The following is a 21,519-nucleotide window of genomic DNA, read 5'->3' as shown; positions in this document are numbered from 1 at the left end:
AGTTTGATTTTTAAGATTTTTAAGTTTTAAGTTTAAGTTTTCATAACAGTGTCATGTCACTCTTATGTCGATACTGTCAAGTAAAGTGTAACCAAAAATGTTATAGACCTAAATTCTCAGTTGAATATATTTGCCAAATTCTCGGTTAAATGTTGCCGTTTGTTACTGTTTGTAGAAATTAAATTATCGTTTTAAGAAAATAAAAATGTTTTACCTGAAATCTTTGTTTTGGACCAACTTACCACACACCTAGGCTCATCTTACCCCAGATATGGGGTAAGTTGTACCAGAAGAACAACTTTTTTGCAGAGAGCATATCTCTTTACCCTTATAAGTTATCAAAGAGTTTTTGGTTACAGAAGTTGTATACCACTTTGGATTTTTGTTTGGTGTGAAAGTTACAAAACAAAGTCTCTTTGACACATTAGAATAATGAAGAATGTAAAAAATGGCCCGTTCTCCCCTATAAATTGATAAGCAAGACATTGGGGCAAGGTTATGCAGGAAGTAAGTCTATGTGCTTGAATACTGTCTTGTCTGAGCATGTACTTCATCCCCAAGTTCCCTGGAAGTAAGTGCCAATGTTCATGAAGGATATCCAACTTAAGAATAGTCACTGTGAAATGTGACATTTACAAATGTTTTTATTTTGCTGCAATTAGGATTACTGTCATATTCCAAACAAAATCATTCATATCAATAATCCATAAGGATTAAATAGAGACACTACACCTTTGAACACCCTCACAGGATTATATGGTTTCACCCTGTTATTACTGAAGTCCAAAACCACATGCAAAGCGTGTCCACCCACACACTGAGGGTATTGTATTTGCATATGCACTCCGGTATCACTGGAGTAGACTGCATGATGTCATTTTTGAGCGAGCCTTACATTAAAAAAGGGGACAACCCACAAGAGTACAGTCCAGTGGCAGGTAGGCTGTCGTGGAGGAAGGAACCTTTAATGCACATTGTTGCCCCGGTGTGACTTTCCTGGTATCTATGGGCACAATGGGGGCTTGGACTATTAGCATGCTACTGATTCTGGTAAGTTTACACACACACTTCTATACTGAATGTCAATGTTAGGATCAAAACAGCATGGACCTTCAAAGACACTCTCTATTTTAGATCAAATACCTCTTGCTTCATGTCCTTAGTAAATGAAGGAATTAATATTTCTGAACCTATATAAATGTACACCTTGGTGATGGATGGGATTGAGAATGGATCAAATTGATTGTTTCATCAATGAAGTCCTAAGGCATAATAACATAACATAAAAAAGGCGCACCTCACTGCAAAAACGGCCTCTTACTGTATCTGATCCCCCTTTAAGGGTGCACAAGTTGTGTGAAAAAGACCAAAGTCAGTTTTTTTTAATTTTTTTTTTTAAAAAAGTGCTTTTTGTCAGTCTCAAAATTGTGTGTGATGGACCATTCAAAATGAAATAATGAAAAACAATACCATACTGATACTGCTGCAGAGGGTCCTTAGTGGCGGCCTGGGCAATTGTCTAGGGTATGTGAACAACAACCTCACTTGGTTAATATCTTTCATGCAGGGCCGGATTTAGCAATTTGGGGGCCCAAAGCGAACACAGCCAAGGGGGTCCTCCATATTCATTCTTTTAGTACAAAAATGCAGGAAGGGCCACCCCTAGTGCATCTGTCAATATATAACCTTGCTCCAAATGAAGATGGAGAAGTAAATAACAAATAAAGTTTCAGTTTAGTGTAGGTGGTCATAACATGGTTTAATATCCTTCATGTGATCTTTGCTCTTACTGACACTAGGCAGTAGTACTTACGGATTCTGCCACGTCAAGGGGTAAGATCCGACAAAAGCGAAACTGGATCATAGACTCCTTTGACATGGAGGAGGAGTACCCAGGTCCTTATCCCTACAAACTGGGGAAGGTGAGGATAAGACAACTCTACACACAGACTGATCAGTGGTCCATGAATCTGAAGATTGTACATTATACTGCTTTTTCTTTCTTTGTGTACATGTGTGTTTGAGTTCAATTGTTTTTTATTTATTTCAGATACATTTAGATGTTAAATACTTTGTTAAGTTACACATCTGTGGACAAGGTGTTGACCTAGATCCAAAGGATGTGCTTGAGATAGACCAGAGGGATGGCACCCTGTGGAGTAAACGGAAAGTGAACTTTGAGGAATACAAACTTCTCAAGGTGAATACTCACTATATACATTTTCTTCACAGTGTGTGGTTGACTGATGCCATAGCAGGCAATGTCTCATCAACATAGATCTTGCATTTTGCTGCTTAACTGGATAATTGTGCTACTTTGTAGCACATCTCATCACTTAACTTGGAACAGTCACCTCAATAGTTAAGTTCTGAACTAGAAATAAGTTGTGACCCTGATAAGTTGTGAGCACAACACTTAGAGGCAGCTGTGATTTGTGATTTGATTTGTTGGAGGGTCTTGGACAGCTTCTCTTCTCTTTCCTTATACATCTCAATGTTTGTATTCCTTACATGTCGGAATGAAGCTTAATTTTGAAGCCAAAAATGTGTCAAATGGTGAAGTTGACACACGGCTTGGCATTGAGATACAAATCAAAGATGTGAACGATAATACTCCACAACTAGAAGGGGACTATAAAATCAGCCTGGATGAGTCAACGAAGCAAGGTTTGTTGTTATGGTAGTTTTGCTTTTATTGACCATAGATGATATGTGATTGATTTTCATAGAGTGTACTTGTTAAGACAGTTCTTTATATTATTCATATGAATTCTTAGGTATTTCACAAATATACCATAATATTAAACAGACTGACACATCAACAGGTAAAGACATTATCACAGTGCGGGCAGATGACCTGGATGATTCAACAACTTCAAATGGAACCTTTGACTTAAGAATTGTGTCCGTTACCCCACAAGATCCTGACATTGATTTTGTCCTGGCGCAAGCAGATACCGTAGGAAAAATAACTTTCAAGGGATGCCTAAATTATGAGGTGAGTGTGACCAATGCGGTCTCTTCTTGTCTTTGCTGTTCAATCTCTTTTGCTGTTCATATTCCATAGCTGACAGAGAATATTACACAAGATATTCACTTGGATTTACTGTGGAGAGACAGTTTGCAATAAACATGAGGGGGTTTGCCTATTTACTTTTGAAGACCATGTCTTAGCATTGTTCTTGTACAACTCAATATTTGGCTTATGACATTTAGGAAAGGGTTTTTAATTTCATTCCCCCCCCCCCCCCCCAGAAATACCAGAAGTATACTATCTTGGTTGAAGCAAAGGACAGGGGAGAAGTAGTTCAACTTTCCAGCACTGGCACTGTAACAGTCAATGTAAACGACAAAAACAACCACCCTCCTATCTTCACCGGTCAAACTGTAAGTTTGGATTAGCACCTATAATTACTTTAGCTCTGAGATGCGCTCACGATGCACCAAAAAATGTAATCTGTCATAAGTGTAAAAACTTCAGTTACTTCAGTTTCTCACCTCACTGTTTTCACATAGCTAAAGTAATCTCAGTCTTTGTCTGGTGTGGGCTTTTTGTAGGAAACACATGAACTTTGTTTATCACAGTAGGAGTGAGGCTAACAGGATGCAATCTACTTTTTGGTAGAGAAGTGGCCAACATAAACCTTTTGCTTTTGCCGAACCTAAAAGGTTGTTGGCCTTCTCACAGTCAAGTAGCCTACTAGTCTGTGAGAAGTGATATGTTCTGCTGTCTTTTATAGGGCTCTGGCATAGTCAAAGAAGGAGAGAGTGGGATGACCATTCTACGAATTCAAGTCTCTGATGAAGACACTGAAGGCACGCCTGCCTGGAAGGCCAAGTACATGCTCCATGGAGACCCAGGTGGATATTTCAAGATCACGACTGATCCAGAAACGAATGAAGGAGTTTTGACAGTTGTTAAGGTACATATTTAGCTAAGAATAACAGCCAGCATTAGCTTTTTGAGTATGTATTGAGATTTCATGGTACTTGTAGATCTCTAAAACACACATAGTGAGCACAACTCAGGTGTTGAATTAGAAAGGATATAAAGGTAATCGTGTAACTGGTTATATAAGAAGGGTTAATTTGAAAACTATTAATTAACTATTAATAATGTAATATGTATATTCTGTCGATTTGGGCAAAAGTGTCTCCCAAATACCACAAACATAAACAGAAAACTAAACAGAAAACTAAACAGAAAATAATTATAATTATAATAATATTATCATTATAATTAATAATAAATCATTATTTAATTTATATAGTTGCAATCCAAAAGGTTTTTTAAGTTCACATGGCACCTTGCATTATGTTTACCTTGTGTAAAGTAAATTATATGGAGTATAAGTATGATGTTAGCCATCACAGAATTACTTCCTGTCATGAATGACATTTATGACTTTGTTGATACAATAAAATAATAACAATAAAATTGTGATAACATATCACAAAAAACTTGCCTAAGGAAGTCTGATCTACTTAAAGGGGTGGTTCAGGATTTTGGACATTAGGGGCTGTATTTTGGGTCACCAGCGCATGGCGTAAAGTTCGTTATTCACCGGCGCGAAGTTGAATTCGTTATTTTGCACCTTTATTTTTTAAGCATTGCGCCCAGGGGTGTGGCAATTAAAAACCTAGGGAGGGACCTGGCGTGTTGTCTAAAAATCGCTATCATAGACCATTTTAAGAGCGCATGTCAACAGTCATATTGGCAGGTGCACGCACCATCCTTCTATCATTCATGAACGCACACCAGCGCACGTCCATGCAAAGCATTACAAATTGCACGATTACAATGGTAAACATAATTAGAATAAAGATATTACGAAATACTGTACATCTCATGATGAGTAGTTATTCACCATCATTTGCAAATTGGTAATGACGGTTAAAAGTGATTAGGGGAGAGGCGAGAGACACGTAGGCTATGGAGCACAGCTGAAGACGCACTGTCACGAGATATAAGCAACTCCTCTGCAGGATAAATGTTGTTTTATTCAGTCATTTGAGCAACATTAGGGTAAGTGTTGCTTTTTCCAGCCTATGTTTTCGATGGTAACCCATTGTCAGTCAATAGTGAAAGTAACTGCATATAACTGTCTTGTCGTTGTCTGACTCCTTGGTGAAGTTAGTTTCACTTTGCCAATGAGTTCAAATAATAGACTAGTGCAAATGCGTGAAGGCTATGCTAGGTTTTAGTAAAGCATGGTTTAAGAATGACTATTCCATACGGTCTCGCAAGCAGCCTCCTTCAAATGCGCCGTTGAATGCCAAAATACCGATGCATTTATTTGACATATCGCGTTGCGCCGTTAAAGGGAATGACAGATATCATTCTCATTGGTTTAAAATGATGTTACGCCCCAAACACACCCATATGACTGATTAAAAGACCTAGGAACACCTTGTTACGCCATGCGCTCCACTTTTGAGAACGAAACCCCTCCCAATGTGAACTGGACATCCTACTAAATTTGAATAGACTTTTGACGAGTGACGATGCACTTTAGAATGTCATGATAGGGCCCAAGACCTCATTTCCAAGTAAGCAAGTGTGATATTTATCAGTGGAGACTGTGGAAACATGTTTCATCCAGTCCTTCTAATTGCAGAGTTCGCAGGTGCTAGGCTAGCGCAAGTCAACGGTATGTGCTAGCCTGCCACTAAAGACAGTCTTACCCACTCCAAAGTACACCCGAGGCAAATTCCAGACAATCGATGTAAATGTCTGTGTTGATAAAATAGTGTGAGAAATACAACTACCCTCGCATCGCGTTGCAATAGTTATACTTTGGTCCCTGAAGTTGGTAGTAGTCATTTTGCATCTCAGCGGCGGACTGATATTACCAAGGCTACTACTAGGTATCCCCATTGGAGTGCGCTTTACTGTTTACTTTTCGGCGCAGTACTACTAACCGGAGCAAGTATAATTCCGCCGCTGCTAAGAAACTCGTCCCTCAAAATGTAATGCGATCGTTGAAATGCAAGGATAGAATAACGTTAGAAATAACACTATCAAAACAGACATTTACATCGATAGTCTGGCGTTATAATTTATTTGCCTCGGGTGTACTTTGGAGTGGGTAAGACTGTTTTTAGTGGCAGGCTAGCACATACCGTTGACTTGCGCTAGCCTAGCACCTGCAAACTCTGCAATTAGAAGGACTGGATGAAATGTGTTGAAAACGGTCTCCACTGATAAATATCACACTTGCTTACTTGGAAATGAGGTCCTATGTCCAAAATCCTGAACCACCCCTTTAAATAGCTTAACGTTCTGTTTGTACTTCAGCCCTTAGACTATGAAGATGGTCAGCTGAGAAAGCTGTCAGTCACTGTGGAGAATGAAGAGCCTTACTTTACCTGCCAAGTCAATGGTCGCCCTCAGCAGGGACTGTGGGATGTGGCATGGGTAGGAGGGGACTCTGATAACCTCCCTCCTGTAATCTCTCGGCCAATCACCATTACCGTTGAGGACACCAACGACCCTCCTGTCTTCCTTCCTGATGTTAAATACATAAGGGTGATGGAGAACTCTCCTGTTGGAACGCCCCTGTACAAATTCACTGCAGATGATCACGATGGGGTCTATGCCAGTAGTTTTGAGTAAGAGCATGAGGGGGAAAATTCTACAAATTATGTGGTATTGAATAAAGGATCAGTAAGCCAAATGTCAAAGTTTAAATGTAAAATGTAAAGAGTAATCTAGAACATGACAGCATCTAAATGATGAATTCTTTCCGATTCCGCTGTCAGCAAACTCATGAATCTATAACATTACATGTCAATGTCAGTACTAACATTACTCTAACATGTCCTCTGTGTTGCTTGGCCTGCTTAACCCTTTAGCTCTAGTTTTGGTTTTTGGATGAATGGTTGTAGTTCAGTTACATCTACATGCCACAAAACTTTTGGCCTTTTAAAAACCCAAGGGTCTCTCTGCCCTAGCTCTCCCCTTCAGTCTGTTTGTCAACCTTTGTCTCTTCCTCAGATATCAAGTCGGGAAAGATCCAGCTGGTTGGGTTACGGTGGATTCTAAGACAGGCCAAGTCAGCACGACAAAAGTCCTGGACAGAGAGTCACCCTATGTGAATGACAGTCTCTATACTGCAATCATATGGGCAGTGGACCATGGTAAGCAATTAGATGTGTGGCATTTCTAGATTAGTCATAAACCTGGGAATTTTGATTTTAAAGAAGGATACTAACAGAGTTGAGTGATAAACTGTATACCTGTATGCATAAGTACAAGGGAGAATTCCCTGAGCATATGCTTCCATTCAAACTAATTTAGTGCATTATTAATGTATTCACAGCACACTGGTTGAATGCCACCTTCTTGTAAAGTACAGTACATTTCTGTACCTGCATCTTGTTTTTGTACCTGCTGTGATAGTGTGTGTGGGGGAGAGAGTTAAAAGATTTACATGAGGTGGGTTGTTTGCACAGCAGCTCAGATAGCTATCTACGAATACGGGCATTGCACAGCCCATACAGTATGTGCATTCATGCATGCACTCATCTCCTGTTCCTCCCAGCTTTACTGTTGTGTAATTTTTAACTAGTACTACATACGCTGCACTTTCTGAGCTGCTGCAACTGTTGACCTTTCATGACAGAATGTTTTAAAAAGACAAGCACATTTAACCATAACTGATTTAAATATAAGGAAATGCCTTTTTCTCTGTCTGTACTTGGCAGGGGAACCCCCTATGACTGGTACTGGAACGCTCAATATTTACCTGATTGATGAGAATGACAATGTGCCTGTCTTGGACGAGAATGTGCTGGCCATGTGTCTGTCCGATGAGCCCATCTCTGCTAGCATCACTGCTCAGGATCTGGACCTAAGCCCTTACAGTGACCCCTTCCATTTTGAACTGCTCGGAGATGTCCAGGGGAGGTGGAAACTTGACCCTACATATGGTATGAATCCACATTATTCTAGGCCTTGCCCTATATAATATTCTAAATATGATTAAGGCAATGCAAGGGCATCTGACATTCTCTTAAAAGTCAAAACAAATTTGCTTCACATAGTTGTGTACGGTTTTCTAAATTATTCTGAACAGGAACAAAAGTAAACCTGGTGAAGGACACGGCAGTTTACGCAGGCCACCACGAACTGACTTTGAAGATCTCCGACTCTCAAGGCCACCATTCCCTACAAAATCTGTCTGTCACAGTGTGTGACTGCACAGAGTCACAGAATTGCCTATCGCGGAGCAGATCCACTGAAATGGGTGGGAGTGCCATTGGCATTGTTATCCTCGGTCTGTTGCTCCTACTAGGTGAGGCCATGCAGATTTTTTTTTTTTTTTTACTCAACATAGTCATTCTAGGTTTGTCATTCACAACAGAAGTGTTCAATCAGACCATGAGTGAACACACAGAAACTTGTGAATCAGTAACCAAAATGCACAATGTGACTGAAATTCAGATGGTTGTACCACAGAAGAGCAAATACATGTTCACTGTGTAGCGGTTAGCTATGCCTGCTTCAGTGGCGCAAAAAACCAATGGGGTGCCCAGGTGCGAGAGCGGTACGCAGACCCCATACCGACAAACTTTGGCCCAGGATGAATTAGCTCTGATACATGCAATACACATTAAGGGTGACTTCAATTGTTTATGCAAAGGGCCTGAGGCACCGAAGTAGTTTAGTAGTTACCGATTACAATTTCAAATAAAAAACACACAACTACATATCCATTACATGTGAAAACATAAAAAAATCATTTTATTAACAGCCTGCAGGCCAGGGTAATCTAATATTACTGCATTAACATCAACTCGCATGGAATTATGGGAACACTCAATGCGCCTCTTCAACCCTCTGCTGAAACTGCAAGCGTAGATTGCTTGCTTTTAAACTCGCACTGCGCAGAAACAAAACTGAATGTAGCCTAACTTATTTAACCGTCCAGAAACCAAATAAAATCATTCATATGCATACAATCCCGAATATGCGTGAATTAGGCCATTAGAAGAAGGCCATCTTTTTGAGCCTTTCGTTGTGCAAAATCGTCAACGATGTTCCCAATATTTAATGCTCTTGCTCTCGTATTTTCAATGGACAGGAAAGCTAATCCCACGGAGCCTCTCCTGCCCCATGCTGCTCCTTAGGTATAGGTCTTAATAAGTTTGAGTTTGGAAAAAGATCGCTTAGCTGTTGCCACAGTCACAGGCAATGTCAGAAACAACATGAGTACACACTTCCCCGAATGTGGATGTTACACTGTCATAATCTACCACCAGCATTTTGGCAAGTTGAAAAATAGATGACTTCTGTGAAATCTCTGCTTTAAAGCAAGACCTGAATGAGAGGAGTTGTGTTGGGAATGTCGGTGCAATGTCCCTGCTATAATGGTCTGACAAACGTCTTGCCTTTTCAAGCAGTTCATCATCACCTGCGAGTTGAAGGGTCATAGGACGGCAGGGCCAGATTAAGGTCATCTGGGGCCCGGGGCAGAGGCCTCCCCGAACCCCCCCCCCCCCCCCCCACCAGCCCATTTTTTTCAATATATATTACTATTATTATTATTATTATCAATATACATCAGACAGAGAGAGAGAGAGAGACACACACAATTAAATTATGACAGACATAATGTAAAAATGAATTTTGCATTTATATGGTGGAACCGTATAACCAACATAACACAATTGTACCAACATACAAAAAACAAGTAGCCTACAAACATGGGGCAATGCACACAAAAAAATCAACCATGAAATATTACACTATTACCATTAATTACTTCAACTAAGGCTTGAAAACGTCCAGTGGTACCCAGGTCAGACTAAAATGTGCAACTCCCGAACTCTGAACTCATGAAACATTGTAGCCTAGAGTTTGGCACGCACGCACACAGCCACATCATGATGCATTGTAACACGCTGTCTGTAATACACTGTAACACGCAGCCCTAGCCAGCCACGACGTGAAATACATTGAAACACGCAGTCTAGCGCACACACACAGCCCAACCACATCAAATACAAACAAGGGGGGTGTCGTAGCCGATAACGGCAACGTTGTCAGGGACAGGGGTAGTAGACATGGACTTATTCACTATTTTGATCCTCGTTTTGAAAAAAGTGGACAGGGCGCCTGCAGGAATGAATGCGATGGTACGCACACACCCACCTAACTTTCAACGCTTTGATAATATTTGTCCCGGTTAGGTTCCTGCATTGATCAGTTAAAAAGTAGCCTACATACTGTAGTAGGCTAATAACATCCACATGCAATATCTTTATAACAACAACGCCTAACGACCTATTTATTTGGACAACTTTGTATAGCCCTATAAAGGCTAAAGTTACCTAATTTTGTCCTAGCCTAAAGTTTTGACAAGCAATAATCTTCCCTACCTTGTGCTTGCCGCTTGCCCATTTCAAATAACTCCTCTCGCTTTGCTGTCTCCATCCTTTCTGTTTTCGTTGTTTAAAAAAACGTGTTATATCCATGATGAGTCTCGAGTTAATGAGTTAATGAATTAGCTCATACCATTGTGTGCTGATAACCAGCATAGATAGTAATAGAAAACAACAAGCTATCCGACAACTTCTGTAGCATGCCTGTGTATCTCTCCTGCTCAAACAAAAGATGCGCGCGTGCATAGTTCTGCATTTAAGTTGATTTTGATAACTTTACAAACTTTACTTTACAGAAAATTGTAAATAGCCTACTGGCATGCAGTTCATGGAATAGGCTACTGTGCAGAGTTGAGAAGTTATGGTAGCCTAGGCCAATTTGGTGTGAATACACGCACACAGGGGAAATTCTCTCTCGTTGTTGAGTAGCCTGGCTGATACAGTGCGTACGGCCGTGGTTTTGGCGCGCCTTACTGAGAACGTCTGGCTGAAGCTCTCTCTTTTTTCGAGCTCCGCTTTCATATTTCCTAATTGTCTCATGCGAAGTCATTGTTGTCTGTGATAGCATGCATTGATACGGGCAAAGACAGGTGACGATAAGACACTTGTTTTCATTTTTAAATGTCCCGCGCTGGGGCCCCCTAGTGGCCGGGGCCCGGGGCAGCAGCCCCTTTGCCCAATGCCCAAACGTGGCCCTGATAGGACGTAAAGACTCAAACACATGACAAGTTTCCCGCATACTTGCAAATCTTTGGGAGAGCTGACTGATTATGATGTCCAGAGTTGCATTAAATACCTGCACTTTGAAGCATCTCTCTGCATCGGTTAAGCGCTCATCTTCCGATAGATCGTCAAAGTGACGCTTCACTCTCTCTGCTCTAACATTCTAAAGTTCTAAAAAAAAAAAAAAAGGAGGCAGAGCGGGGGTAGCGACGGGCCCCGGGAGGTCACGGGCCCTGGTGCGACTGCACTTGCTGCACCTATAGTTAAGCCACTGGCCTGCTTACTTAAACAATAATAATATAATAATGAAATAATAATTAACTAGATGTACCGCAGAGCGGTACAAAATATGACCGCCGCCCAGTCCAGCACATTTTTTCCACAAAAAGAAATCACGCTGAAAGGCCTTTATGATTCTAACTGTCTCACTAAATTGCATTATCCACACTCAATTCTCACTGGTATCTGCTAGACAACAAGTACCAAAACATGATTAGTTCATAGATTTCACATGTAAAATTCATTTTATAGAACCCCACCTCCATCTTGCCTGTTCATAATTATGAGAAATTCTTGATTGTTTGTGTTATGTTTATGTTATGTGTGTGGGTGTGTGTGTGTGTGTGAGTGTGTGTGTGTGTGTGTGTGTGTGTGTGTGTGTGCGTGCCTGTGTATGTGCCTGTGCATGGAAGCGTACATATGTCTACTGTGTGAGTATGTGTCATGATTACTGTGAATGTGTGTGTGTGTGTGTATCTGTTTGTGCACATGTGTGCACATGAACTGGGCTAACATGACCCCTGGAGGCAAATATACGGAAAAAATGGTCATCCTAGGCCCTACAGTTCTCAAGATATTCACAGAGAACTGTGTCTGGCCTACCCTCCTTTCGGGGGGTCCAGTCCAGCGGGGGGGCTACAGATCAAAACGAAAAATGACAGTTCCATGCTATCCATGTGGGGGTACATGCCCACCAAGTTTTGTGTACCCCGGTCTTTCAGTGTCCCGGGAATCCTTGTTGGTGTACGTCACTAAATGTACACATAAATTGTTTTATTGTAAGGCCCCCCATGAACGAAAGTACACAAAACTTGGCATGCATTCGGAGGGTGTCATAATGATCCTACACTTTCAATTTCGTGCAGTTTTGACCATGTCAGTCAGAGATATTGTGATGAAAACACCTAATTTTTTGCTTTTTAATTTTTAACTAGGTGGCGCTATACATGAAATAAGTGGTAATGGGATGGGTTGACATGGCCCCTTGAGATCAACATACAAAAAAAAGGTGGACCTCCTAGGCCCTACGGTTCTCGAGATATTCACAGAAAACTGTCTCCGGCCACCTACAGGCCAGTTGGTGTATAGTAACATAAATGAATTAATTGTGTGGCCCCCCATGAACGGAATTCCACGAAACTTTGCGTGCATTCAGAGGGTGTCATAATGATCCTACACTTCCAATTTCGTGCAGTTTTGACTATGTTAGGTCACAGATACCTGCGATTACAACACCTCATTTTTACTTTTTTGTGTTTAACTAGGTGGCGCTATACATGAAATGAGTGGTTATGGAATGGGTTGACATGGCCCCTTGAGATCAACATACAAAAAAAAAATGGTCCTCCTAAACCTTACGGTTCTCGAGATATTCACAGAAAACTGTGTCTGCCCTACCCTCCTTTCGGGGGGTGCAGTCCAGCGGGGGGGCTACAGATCAAAACGAAAAACGATGGTTCCATGCTATCCATATGGGGTTACATGCCCACCAAGTTTCGTCTACCCCGGTCTTTCAGAGTCCCGGGAATCATTGACAGAAATTTGGACATGCGAAAAATAAAAAATAAAAATAAAAAAAAATCTGACTAAACCTATATGACCGCCGCTTCGCTGCGCGGCGGTCATAATAAACTGGTGGTTTTTGGTGTAGACTGGTGGCAGTTGAGAGGTTCTCTTTGTGTTTTGACGTGACGCGATGACGTGAGTCTGAGGTTAGGCCTGTCATTATATGAATGAAGTCTATGGCGAAGAGAGTGTGGGCCGATGGCGGATGAGTTGCGGTGAGAGAGAAGTTGACTGAGAAGTAAAAAGCTGAACGTGGAAAGGTTGTGTGGATTCTATTATCACTCTGGTGGATTATTCTATACCCTGGGAGCGCTTTTGGACTCCAACCCCCTTTTCCGAGAATTCAGCAGGAGTAGGAGTATTGGAGCTATCTACGAACAAACAGCGCTGAATGCTGAAACTTTTTCTGTTGATGTGATCAGCTTCCCTAAGCCTGTTTGTAGCCTCCAAAAACCCTTTCACCTGCCCTCCACACCTACCGCTGCCCCAATCCCATTTAAATTCTTCGTTACCACAAACTTTTCCATGGCGGCGCCCACACAACCAAAACGTCTCACTTCTTTCACTTCTCTGACTCCTTTCAGTTGATTTTTGACCAACTCAAACTTTTGATTTCGTTTCATATATTTTCTTTCTTTCATTTTCTTTCTTTTGATTAGACATCGTATGCTCAAGGAGAACAATTCATTTTGTGTTGTAGGCCTAGGGCTATGTTAAGACCGATGTCGGAAAACTGTTTGCTGTGGTGGCCTACATTTCTTTAATGTTCCTGAGCTCAATAGAGGATTGTTGAAGATGACTGCTATTTATATGTATTGTAAGGAAGTTGTTTAACGAACAACTGCTCATTGAACATTTTGAGTTTGGTTTGAATGGTGTTTTTTTATTGTTTGGGCGATTCCTTTGTTCAACTGCGCCTTGACCGCGTCTTAGCCTACATACAGCTAGGCCTGAAGTTGTTAATAGGCCACAGTCTGTCTGAAATACTTGAACATATTAATACATTAATTTTCATATAAAAGTTCAGAGTGAAATCGAGTCTCCTTTCTCACATACAAAAAATAAGTTGGCGTAACTGAAATGTCTATGCCCGGGTTTCAATCACGTTACAACTGTTTCAGAATTATGTAAATAAAAAAGTAATACTGCTTTTTCACTGAGACCTATGTGATAATAAAAGGTCGTAGGCCTACACTCTAAAAAATGTTGGGTTAAAAATAACCCAAATATAACCCAGCCGCTGGTTAACTATTGGACCAACACCACATTGAGTTATCCTAACCCAATGGTCTGGGTACATTATTAAACCCAGCAGATTGGGTATGATTCTAACCCAAAACGCTGGGTTATATCAACACAACGTTAGTTAAATTGGCACAATAGACTGGGTAAAGGTAACCAATATGCTGGGTTATAACTATATAAATGTTGAGTAAAATTCACACAGTATATTGGGTATAGATTCAACCCAAACCACTGGGTTATATCAACAGAACTGCTAGTTAAAATTACCAGTTGTCGGGTTTTCTAAACCCAGTATTTGGGTTGCATTGAGAGAAAATGGGCAACAAATAGCCATGCAATTAAATAAAACAGTTCGACATAATTATTTATTTGACAGTTTACTTTATTTTTGAATGGATAGCCTACTCTAAAAGCAGCATCAGCATGTGATAAGTTACTTCCATGAAGACAGCTAGATTCCACGGTCCATTTGGGGGTAAGCCCTGTCAATCAAAAAAAGAAAAAAGAGTGAATTAAGTAAGGGATAACGGCCGCCGAGGTGTCCTGTTATTCAGAATTAAAGGCCACCCGCCAGCCAATCAGAAAAGAGTATTCCTTCTCTCCGGGTGATCATCATTCTGACAGAACTTTACAAAGACTTTCACGAACCATTATCAGTGAATAATGTTGACAAACATTAAAAATCCGGAGACAAAATATTAGCGCAACACACTCGGAAACCATGACCACCTCATGGAGTTGTTTAACAGCAGACTGACAAAACATACGTTCAGTAATAACGTTAGTGGCAGTGATAGTTCTACCGTTCGCTAGGTAAGGGATAACGGCCGCCGAGGTGTCCTGTTATACGGAATTAATGGACGAGGGCGAGGGGCAAAAACTCCCCGACGCGCAGCGGAGGGGAGTTGCCTCCGCCCAAGTCCATAGACCTCTCCAGAATAAGTCCCGCCTCCGTAACTTCCGTATCCATCCAACTTCCGGGCGTGGATTGTCTATGGGGAATAACATGGCGTTTCGAAATATCATACCGGTAAAACATCTGTAGGTAGCGAAGTTGAAAAAGCTGGTGGGCAGATTGGCCTACACACTTCTGCCATATAGTTTCCACTGGATTTTTTGATTGTCGGTGCCGTTTAAGTAGTATACTATAGACTATACTACTCAAACGGCACCGAAAATAAAAAAATCCAGTAGAAACTAGATGGCAGAAGTGTGTAGGCCAATCTGCCCAGCAGCTTTTTCTACTGTGTCACCTACAGAGTTTGACAGGTACGATCTTTCAAAACGCCATGTTATTTCCCATAGACAATCCACGCCCGGAAGTTGGATGGATACGGAAGTTAGGAGGCGGGATATATTCTGGAGAGGTCTATTAATTCCGTATAACTGGACACACCTCGAAGGCCGTTATCCCGCTTATCACCCGGTTGCCACTGTAAACACTGGAAACACGCGGTTCGGTTTAAAAAGAAGCTCACTAGTTCAGCTTGTTGTACAACTTTAGCAGGGACAGTTAGCCTGTTTACAGTTGATTCCATTGTTGGGAAGCCTGCAACCAAAAGATTCTAGAGCGCTGCAACTGTCGTCCTACTATAGTTGTTATAGTTACCATTCATAAGCATTGATATGGAACGGTGTCCTGTTATTCAGAATTAAAGGCCACCCGCCAGCCAATCAGAAAAGAGTATTTCTTCTCTCCGTTTGCTAGCTCATGTTAACACATTCAGTTAGTTATATTCAAGTTGTCTGTAACATTAATGTTACCACCAAAAACCACCCAGTAAGTTACATGGCTATATAATATGAAGCTACCCTGAATAAATTAATATGTTGTTTGGCATGATGATTACCGTACCTGTGAAGAGACTACTTCGACTGTATGCAGCGCTACCATGAAGCATTTAATTTAACGTTAGCATTACCAACCGTCTGCTAACGTTAACCTAGCCAGCTGTTGGTATGCTAACTTTAGTTCGTTGTAAAAGTTTGTTTTGTTTCTGTTCAGCAGTTCATACCCAAGTAAACACAGAACTATGTTTTTAAGAGTCTGTCTTTGTGTAGATTTAACATTAACATGAGCAGTAATTGTAAGTTAATGTTAGCTATCGTTAGCTGGCTTGAATGACACAATTCATAACCTGCTCTGCTAGGCTGAACGAAATTGGCAGGCAGAATATCCATTCATATCACGAAGGGTATCTGGGTGGACTTTTAAAATCCGTCTGAATAATAATAATAAAAAAAGTTAAAAGCAGATACATACCTTCCAAAATTGCCTGATTTCCACTGCATGTTGACAGCTGCTGGACTGCATGGACGGTTGAAAGAATAACGATTTCCCCCGAACTCTCAAATAACTATGCAGCTGTGTTAAAGTTACCCTGGTGCTGGGTAGTGTGCTCACGTCAGGTGGGGGAGAGGAGGGGCGCTGTCCTAAACTATCAACCCAACAAGCTGGGTTACAGAAAATAACCCAACATGAGTAAAAACAACCCTACACAATGACCCAACAGTTTCAACTCAGCGTTTGGGTTGAGAAAATAACCCAGCATTTTTTAGAGTGTAAGTCTCTGAATCGTATTTATCAACACAGAATTCATCTTCAGTGAGAATGCGTTTTGATTGTGTCTGTTTGTCTGTCCGACTTTGTGTGTTTACAGCTTTGCTGTTGCTGGCAAGTCTAATCTCCTGTAAGTCAGAAAAAGTCTTCATCCAACCAGAGGAAAGTCCAGGATGGCATCTACTACCCTCCAATATTGAGACACCTGGAACTGATTGCAAGGTACAATAGAATGTGATAAGATCTTGGCATTTCTGCTGAAATGAGCTTCACTGTGATGAGATACATTTGTGTTTGTTCAGGTTCCTTACCCAGTCGACCAGGTTGATATCGGCAAAGCTGTGAATGTCAAATTGATCAACTCCACAAACCCTGTCATCGTAATGCAGGAGTCTGCCACGAAGAGCGTAAGTGTGTGGAAGTTGACCAAATACTTGTAGTAAAAACGACACACAAAACATGCAATTCAGGGTTTCACAATAAACATTGACAAAGTACAGGATAGTCTTTCTGTAAACACCAGGGGCTCTAATTTGAAACCGCAATATGTCCCACAAACAGGCTTTTGCATTGCGAGAACCACACAGTGAGAACAAGCTGTGATACCAATTTAGCTAATTTATTGTCACGGTGCAGGGTGCAATCAAGCATACATGAGTTGATAAATAGGTGATATAAATAAGTTTCACATTGATTATGGGGCTTTGAAAGACTTGGTTTAGAGAGAACACACTCATGTGAGTGTGGAGACACGGAGTGTTGTGCTGACCCATCTGTGTCCATGTAGGGTCGGCTGCATGGTATTAAATTAGCAAATGATTTTTCAGCCATGCCTAGTTAAAACACAATGCTCTGACATGTTTTAATTCCCGTGTCTGACCCTGTTGGTGAAGTACAGTTGGGCAAGCACACTTTTGCAGTTTTACAGAAGTGCAGTCAAGGTACATTAGCCTGCTAAATTAGCTTCATGTGCCAATATTGCCTACTGTGTTGCACGTTATACAAATCAGAGGCCCAGGTCTGAAGAGCCCTTTGCTCCAAGTTATTGAGGCATACATATTAATAAAGAACTTCACATAACTTTGATTTAAACCCATTTAAATCCAGAATGTCCCAGGGTTTTCACAGTATGGGAATGGAGTATCTCTCAATCAGCAGTCAACCCAAGAGATAGTAAGTCCAAACTGCCAATATGAAATTTATCCATTGATCCACTAATATCCACGATATCCAGTACATCACCTTTTTTCCTCTCTCCAAAACAGGCTTCAAGTAAGAAATCATTCCGGGATATGGGATTTGGATATGAGGAAGTATGTTCACAAATATTGAATGATATGAATGTGAATGAATGATGAATGAATCGAATGCAGTTTATCACATATATATTTTTTCCTCTCCAAAAACAGGCTTCAATCAGGAAATCATTCCGGGAATTTGGATATGCTGAAGTATGTTCACAAAAATTTAATGATATGAATCTAAATGAATGATGAATTAATTGCATGCAGTTTATTACATATATTTGTTTCCTCTCTAAAAACAGGCTTCAAGTAGGAAATCATTTCGGGAATTTGGATATGCTGAAGTATGTTCACAAATTTTTGAATGATATGAATCTGAATGAATGATGAATGAATTGTTTTGCATATTGAATTGGTTTGCCTGGATGTCCGTGTGTTGTAATTTAGGTTGTTGTTAAATAAAATGTGAACATTTATTGTAACTGAAAATGTATAATTTACTAATTTGCTAAATTATCAATAAGGGATCCATGATGAACAGAAAGTTTTCCCATCAAGAGTCGTCATCCATAAGACCGGATGTTTTAAATTCTCAACTCATCCAGGTAACAATCTCGCAAATGAACTCACAATCACATTGTTTATGATACATTAATTCCCCAGTATAAACCTCAAGCATTACCTTCTTAACTGAAGAGATAATTTCGCTCATGCTACTTGTAGAATCTCATATTAGGTTTCCTTTTCTATGGACTTTAAATAAGTGAAATATAACTCTTTTTGATAGAAATTGAACAATTATTTTCTTTGACACTGTGTAATTCTATCTTGTTGTACTAACATGTAAACATCTAATGTGCTAAAAGGGGATTTTTTGCTGATATTACAAGATTAATTTTTGAATGTATCTCATATTTGAAAAAATACTCTTTCTGATTATTAACTTAAAGGTGCTCTACGTGATGTTACGCGGTTTCTAAACTAAAACATTTTTTGTCACATACTGCAAACATCACCTCACCATCCGCTAGCTGCCTGTGCCCTGAATACACTTTACACCTGGATCATAAAAGCATAACAAACAGTTCCAGCAAATCACCAACGAGATGGTGAGAGTTTGGAGAGTTTCAATTGCATGGGAGGGAGGTAGCCTGGAGATTCCAGACCCTAATCCGAAAGATTAAAGGTCAGGCCATGAATAATGTAATGGCCCAATTTGAGGGGCGGCACCAAGCATGCATTTGAAAATCTCATCTCACTGCACGCAATTGGATAATACTATACAACCATTGTTTACTGACTGATTCTGGACTTTGACGCAATTGGATAACACTACGACTGTCATCTGCCTATATGAGATACACCGATGTGATTGGTGCCCCACAATACAAGGGACATAAGTAATGAGCATCATTACTGATTGCCAGAGTGACTCACTAAGCAATTTCAAATTGTGGTCCCGCGAGAACTCTGGATTTCCAGGGTAGGAGGGAGGGGGAGAGAGTAGCGAGCTAACGTCAATAGAAGTGATGTTACCCAACATCGCTTAGAGCGCCTTTAAAAATTCTCCTCTAAGTAATTAATAGGTTTGTTTATATTTATTATTTTGTCAAATTTGGTCTAGTCTGTTACTTATTGTATTTTTTAAATTTAGGTTAAACAACTTTATTTTTAATTGTTCATGAACCTATGCAGTATAAAGGAACCCTCTGAAAATGGCTACTGTATCACACATGCTTTATACCTCTGCAGAGACTCGACATGTTGGAGACGTTTGAAAATGAACTGGGGGACTATGATCCCCATGACTACGCCTATGAAGGGGAGCCAGCATCAGACGCCCAGCTGGATGCCATCTCCATCCCCGACAGTGAGGTTGACAGCAACCTACTCCAGAATCTGCACCCGAAATTCAGAACTTTGGCCCACATATGTAGACCAGATCTAATGGAGGGAATTTACAGTAATGGTACAGTGTAAAATGTGTGAATGTTCTCTTGATATACTATGGGTTTGGCTGATTAGCTGCTGCTTATGAACATTCAAAACTGATACAGAATGTGATGATGGAATGTGACAACAAACTGTGTCTGGCCAGTACAGGGTATGTGCTTTATGGAATAGCATTATATGTGACAACAGGTCATCGAGGAAACATTCCAAGCCTTGAGGCAAGCACACACTGACAGACTTCAATTCAATTCAATGCCAAATGCAGTATCCCTATTTAGAACTTTGATCAATGCTGGGAAGGCAACATAATATGTATTAAAAACATGTCATCTCATTCTTTTCTGATCATAGCCTACTAACAGGAGCTAAGTGAGTTAGCCACGATGTGTTCGCTAACGCACTGTATTACACCTATTACAACAAGAGGTGGCAGCTTAAGTCCGCTTGATACTGTAAGCTATTAGTTCCCAAAGAAGATTTTATTTGGGTTGCCAGCATATAGCCTAGTGAAAATTGATGTTGTGTAATAGGCCTATCTTATACCTTATATTAGGAAAGCTAACAGCTTTCTATTAGGATCTAGTTTGTTAACAGTCACGGTTTTGTCATAACTCCCTCTATGCATTTTTGCATTTAGAATAGCCTAGCTCTGAAACTGGGGGGCGAACACGTCGCAGAGGGGACGCCAAAGCGTGGATATCTCAATCGCAAAATTAAACAATATTTCTATCAGGCGCCTACCATGGACTGATCTGCCTGCGATTTCTTTTTCGATTTCTTAAAAGATTGAGTTTGGTCTGGTGAAAGCCAGTATAACCATGGACCTCACAGTTGCAAAATGCAAGGGAACATGAATCAGCCTATATTTGCACAAACAATAACAAACAACAGCTCTTCAACTTGGCCCATTAAAATGTGTATGAACAGTCTAGGGATGCATTTCATGAAGGCCCTTTTGGGCATGTCAGCTATTTGCACCACTGGTTAGATGTAAAACTGCATTTCGTTTTAGACTACTGGTATTTCATTTGTGCATTGACAATAAAGTTGAATATCATATGAACTAAAGATGACTAAAATCTTGCATATGTAGAAGAAGAAACATTCACAAAAATCCATGGCTTGACCTCTCTTCTTGATAGCTGTTGAAAACTGCATGGAACTGACAGGGATTGTTCTGTTTATTAATAAATAAATAAATAAATAAATAAAAATAACACTGATACCTTCTGCTTTTCCCAAATACAATGTAGCCTACAGGTGTACATGACCTTTCATCAGTCCAGACAGTTGCAATGGATGAACTGTGATGAACTGCCCTACTTGTGATTGTTTAGAGATTTTAAAGGTTTTATAACAATGCTACAAATTTTTTGGCTAGTGCTACAAATCTACAAATCTACAGTGAGCGTTGCTTTCAAATGGCCACTTCAGTCGAGCATTACGCGGCGTGAAGCTGCGTGAAACTTTAGTACCACTTTCAGCCACTGTGCGTCGCTCTGCCACTGTACATCGCTCTGTCAGTAGCCTGCCTCCACAAAACGAAAAAATATCTTAAAGCAA

The 21,519-nt window shown here is 40.5% G+C and overlaps 1 protein-coding gene across 2 annotated transcripts; it reads left to right on the top strand.

The window, feature by feature from the left end:
* The first annotated feature begins 917 nt into the window (after nt 1-917).
* Nucleotides 918-21,024, top strand: cdh26.2 (cadherin 26, tandem duplicate 2). 2 transcript variants are annotated; one of them, XM_076277325.1, is made up of 19 exons: nt 918-1,050; nt 1,800-1,922; nt 2,051-2,200; nt 2,526-2,667; nt 2,826-2,998; nt 3,256-3,387; nt 3,741-3,923; nt 6,299-6,612; nt 6,998-7,140; nt 7,708-7,932; nt 8,079-8,297; nt 16,860-16,981; nt 17,062-17,166; nt 17,867-17,932; nt 18,025-18,072; nt 18,169-18,210; nt 18,306-18,347; nt 18,528-18,608; nt 19,756-21,024. In XM_076277325.1, exons 1-19 carry the CDS (start codon nt 1,006-1,008, stop codon nt 19,981-19,983), a joined length of 2,583 nt encoding a protein of 860 aa, XP_076133440.1. In that variant the 5' UTR covers nt 918-1,005; the 3' UTR covers nt 19,984-21,024. The 2 variants fall into 2 exon arrangements, with proteins under 2 accessions (XP_076133440.1, XP_076133441.1); XM_076277326.1 differs by lacking the exon at nt 3,256-3,387.
* Nucleotides 21,025-21,519: the final 495 nt, after the last annotated feature.

The sequence above is a fragment of the Alosa pseudoharengus genome, unplaced genomic scaffold (genome assembly GCF_046254945.1).
Source record: "Alosa pseudoharengus isolate Yale_2024_CS ecotype anadromous, Long Island Sound unplaced genomic scaffold, YU_APseudo_1.1 YU_APseudo_1.1_scf_9, whole genome shotgun sequence".
NCBI classification, from domain to species: domain Eukaryota; kingdom Metazoa; phylum Chordata; class Actinopteri; order Clupeiformes; family Clupeidae; genus Alosa; species Alosa pseudoharengus.
The sequence above is the reverse complement of the archived record's forward strand: the minus strand, read 5'-3'. Positions and strand labels throughout refer to the sequence as shown.

Bases quoted from the DNA above. Each gene is read 5' to 3' on its own strand.
- cdh26.2 (XM_076277325.1), top strand. From the start codon at position 1,006: ATGGGCACAATGGGGGCTTGGACTATTAGCATGCTACTGATTCTG. The intron at 2,201-2,525 runs GTGAATACTCAC...GTCGGAATGAAG, and splicing joins AGGAATACAAACTTCTCAAG to CTTAATTTTGAAGCCAAAAA. The intron at 17,933-18,024 runs GTAAGTCCAAAC...TCTCCAAAACAG, and splicing joins AGCAGTCAACCCAAGAGATA to GCTTCAAGTAAGAAATCATT.